The sequence below is a fragment of the Lepidothrix coronata genome, unplaced genomic scaffold (genome assembly GCF_001604755.1).
Source record: "Lepidothrix coronata isolate B3197 unplaced genomic scaffold, Lepidothrix_coronata-1.0 Scaffold677, whole genome shotgun sequence".
NCBI classification, from domain to species: Eukaryota; Metazoa; Chordata; class Aves; order Passeriformes; family Pipridae; genus Lepidothrix; species Lepidothrix coronata.
Genome location: NW_016690857.1, coordinates 848 through 3,569, shown reverse-complemented (window position 1 = coordinate 3,569; position 2,722 = coordinate 848). Strand labels below are relative to the sequence as shown.

Below are 2,722 nucleotides of genomic sequence, written 5' to 3'. Positions count from 1 at the left end.
CCCAGTCCCTCCCAGTCCCTCCCAATCCCCTCCCAGTCCCTCCCAGTCCCTCCCAATCCCCTCCCAGTGCCCCCCAGTCTCTCCTTTACCACCCTTCGATTCCCTCCCAGTCCCTCCCAGTTTATTCCAGTGCCCCTCAATTTTATCTCAGTTTATCCCAGTGGCTCCCAGTTTGTCCCAGTCCCTCCCAGTGCCTCCCAGTCCCCTCCCAGTCCCTCCCAATCCCCTCCCAGTCCCTCCCAGTGCTCTCCAATCCTTCCTTTATCACCCTTTGATTCCCTCCCAGTCCCTCCCAGTCCACTACCATTTTATCCCAGTCCCTCCCAATCCCCTGCCAGTGCCTCCCAGTCCATCCCAGTCCCTCCCAATCCCCTCCCAGTCCCCTCCCAGTGCCCCTCAATCCCTCCTTTACCACCCTTTGATTCTCTCCCAGTCCTTTCCACACCCTCCCAGTTCCCTCCCAGTTTATCCCAGTATATCCCAGTCCCCCCCAATCCCCTCCCAGTCCATCCCAGTCCCTCCCAGTCCCTCCCAATCCCCTCCCAGTCCCTCCCAATCCCCTCCCAGTCCCCTCCTACTTCCTCTCGCTCCCCTCCCACTCCCTCCCAGTCCCTCCCAGTCCCTCCCAGTGCCCCCCAATTTTATCCCAGTGCCTCCCAGTTTATCCCAGTTCATCCCAGTGACCTTCTGGAAGTGGGGGGCCCCCTCAGGCCTGAAGAACCACTCGCTCTCGGCCTCGGCCGGGGTCTCACCAGTCCCTCCCAGTCCCCTCCCAGTCCCTCCCAGTGCCCCTCAATCCCCTCCCAGTCCCCTCCCAGTTTATCCCAGTGGCTCCCAGTCCCTCCCAATCCCCTCCCAGTGCCTCCCAATCCCCTCCCAGTCCCTCCCAGTGCCCCCCAGTCTCCCCTTTACCACCCTTCGATTCCCTCCCACTCCCTCCCAGTTTATTCCAGTGTCCCTCAATTTTATCTCAGTTTATCCCAGTGGCTCCCAGTTTGTCCCAGTTTGTCCCAGTCCCTCCCAGTGCCTCCCAATCCCCTCCCAGTCCCTCCCAGTGCCTCCCAATCCCCTCCCAGTCCCTCCCAGTGCCCCCCAATCCTTCCTTTATCACCCTTTGATTCCCTCCCAGTCCCTCCCAGTCCACTCCCAGTTTATCCCAGTCCCTCCCAATCCCCTGCCAGTCCATCCCAGTCCCTCCCAGTGCCTCCCAGTCCCCTCCCACTCCCTCCCACTCCCCTCCCAGTTTATCCCAGTGGCTCCCAGTTTATCCCAGTCCCTCCCAGTCCCTCCCAATCCCCTCCCAGTCCCTCCCAGTGCCCCCCAATCCTTCCTTTATCACCCTTTGATTCCCTCCCAGTCCCTCCCAGTCCACTCCCAGTTTATCCCAGTCCCTCCCAATCCCCTGCCAGTCCATCCCAGTCCCTCCCAGTGCCTCCCAATCCCCTCCCAGTCCCTCCCAGTGCCTCCCAATCCCCTCCCAGTCCCTCCCAGTGCNAAACCAGTAAAAACCAGTAAAAACCAGTATAAAGCCACTATCTCTCTATTGCCACCCAGTGTCCAATCAGAGAATTGCAGCGTCTTCCCAGTAGCTCCCAGTAGCTCCCAGTAACCCCACCAGAGCCTCAGGGCCCCCTCGGGGCTCTAGTGCAGGATCTGGACCAGTAAAAACCAGTAAAAACCAGTAGAAACCAGTATAAAACCACTATCTCTCTATTGCCACCCAGTGTCCAATCAGAGAATTGCAGCGTCTTCCCAGTAGCTCCCAGTAGCTCCCAGTATCCCCCAGTAACCCCAGCAGGACCCCAGGGCCCCCTCGGGGCTCTAGTGCCGGATCTGGACCAGTAAAAACCAGTAGAAACCAGTAAAAACCAGTATAAAACCAGTATCGCTCTATCACCGCCTGGTGTTGACTTTGGGAACTGTAGTGTCACCCCAGTAGCTCCCAGTAGCTCCCAGTGTCCCCCAGTAACCCCAGCAAGGCCCCAGGGCCCCCTCGGGGCTCTGGTGCAGGATCTGGACCAGTAAAAACCAGTAGAAACCAGTAGAAACCAGTAAAAACCAGTAGAAAACCATGATCTCTCTATTGCCACCCAGTGTCCAATCAGAGAATTGCAGCGTCTCCCCAGTAGCTCCCAGTATCCCCCAGTAACCCCAGTAGAGCCCCAGGGCCCCCTCGGGGCTCTAGTGCAGGATCTGGACCAGTAAAAACCAGTAGAAACCAGTAGAAACCAGTAGAAACCAGTATAAAACCAGTATAAAACCAATATTTCTCTATCGCCACCCAGTGTCCAATCAGAGAATTTCAGCGTCTCCCCAGTAGCTCCCAGTAGCTCCCAGTATCCCCCAGTAACCCCAGCATGGCCCCAGGGCCCCCTCGGGGCTCTGGTGCAGGATGTGGACCAGTAAAAACCAGTAGAAACCAGTAAAAACCAGTATTAAACCATTATCACTCTATTGCCACCCAGTGGCGGTTTTGGGAATTGCAGCGTCTCCCCAGTAGCTCCCAGTAGCTCCCAGTATCCCCCAGTAACCCCAGCATGGCCCCAGGGCCCCCTCAAGGCTGTAGTGCAGGATGTGGACCAGTAAAAACCAGTAGAAACCAGTAGAAACCAGTAAAAACCAGTATAAAACCAGTGTCGCTCTATCGCCGCCCAGTGGCGCTTTTGGGAACTGTAGTGTCACCCCAGTAGCTCCCAGTATCCCCCAGTAACCCCAGCAGGGC

The 2,722-nt window shown here is 57.6% G+C and overlaps 1 protein-coding gene across 1 annotated transcript in view; it reads right to left on the bottom strand.

Moving 5' to 3' along the window:
* LOC108510340 (sodium channel subunit beta-1-like) overlaps window positions 1-758 on the bottom strand; it is a gene marked incomplete at its 5' end in the record, with an annotated part of 7,973 nt that extends 7,215 nt beyond the window's left edge. The window contains one exon of the mRNA XM_017840023.1: window positions 685-758. Coding sequence (XP_017695512.1) covers window positions 685-758 — 74 coding nt within the window. The remainder of the gene's footprint in view (window positions 1-684) is intronic.
* Between the last annotated feature and the right edge of the window lie 1,964 nt (window positions 759-2,722).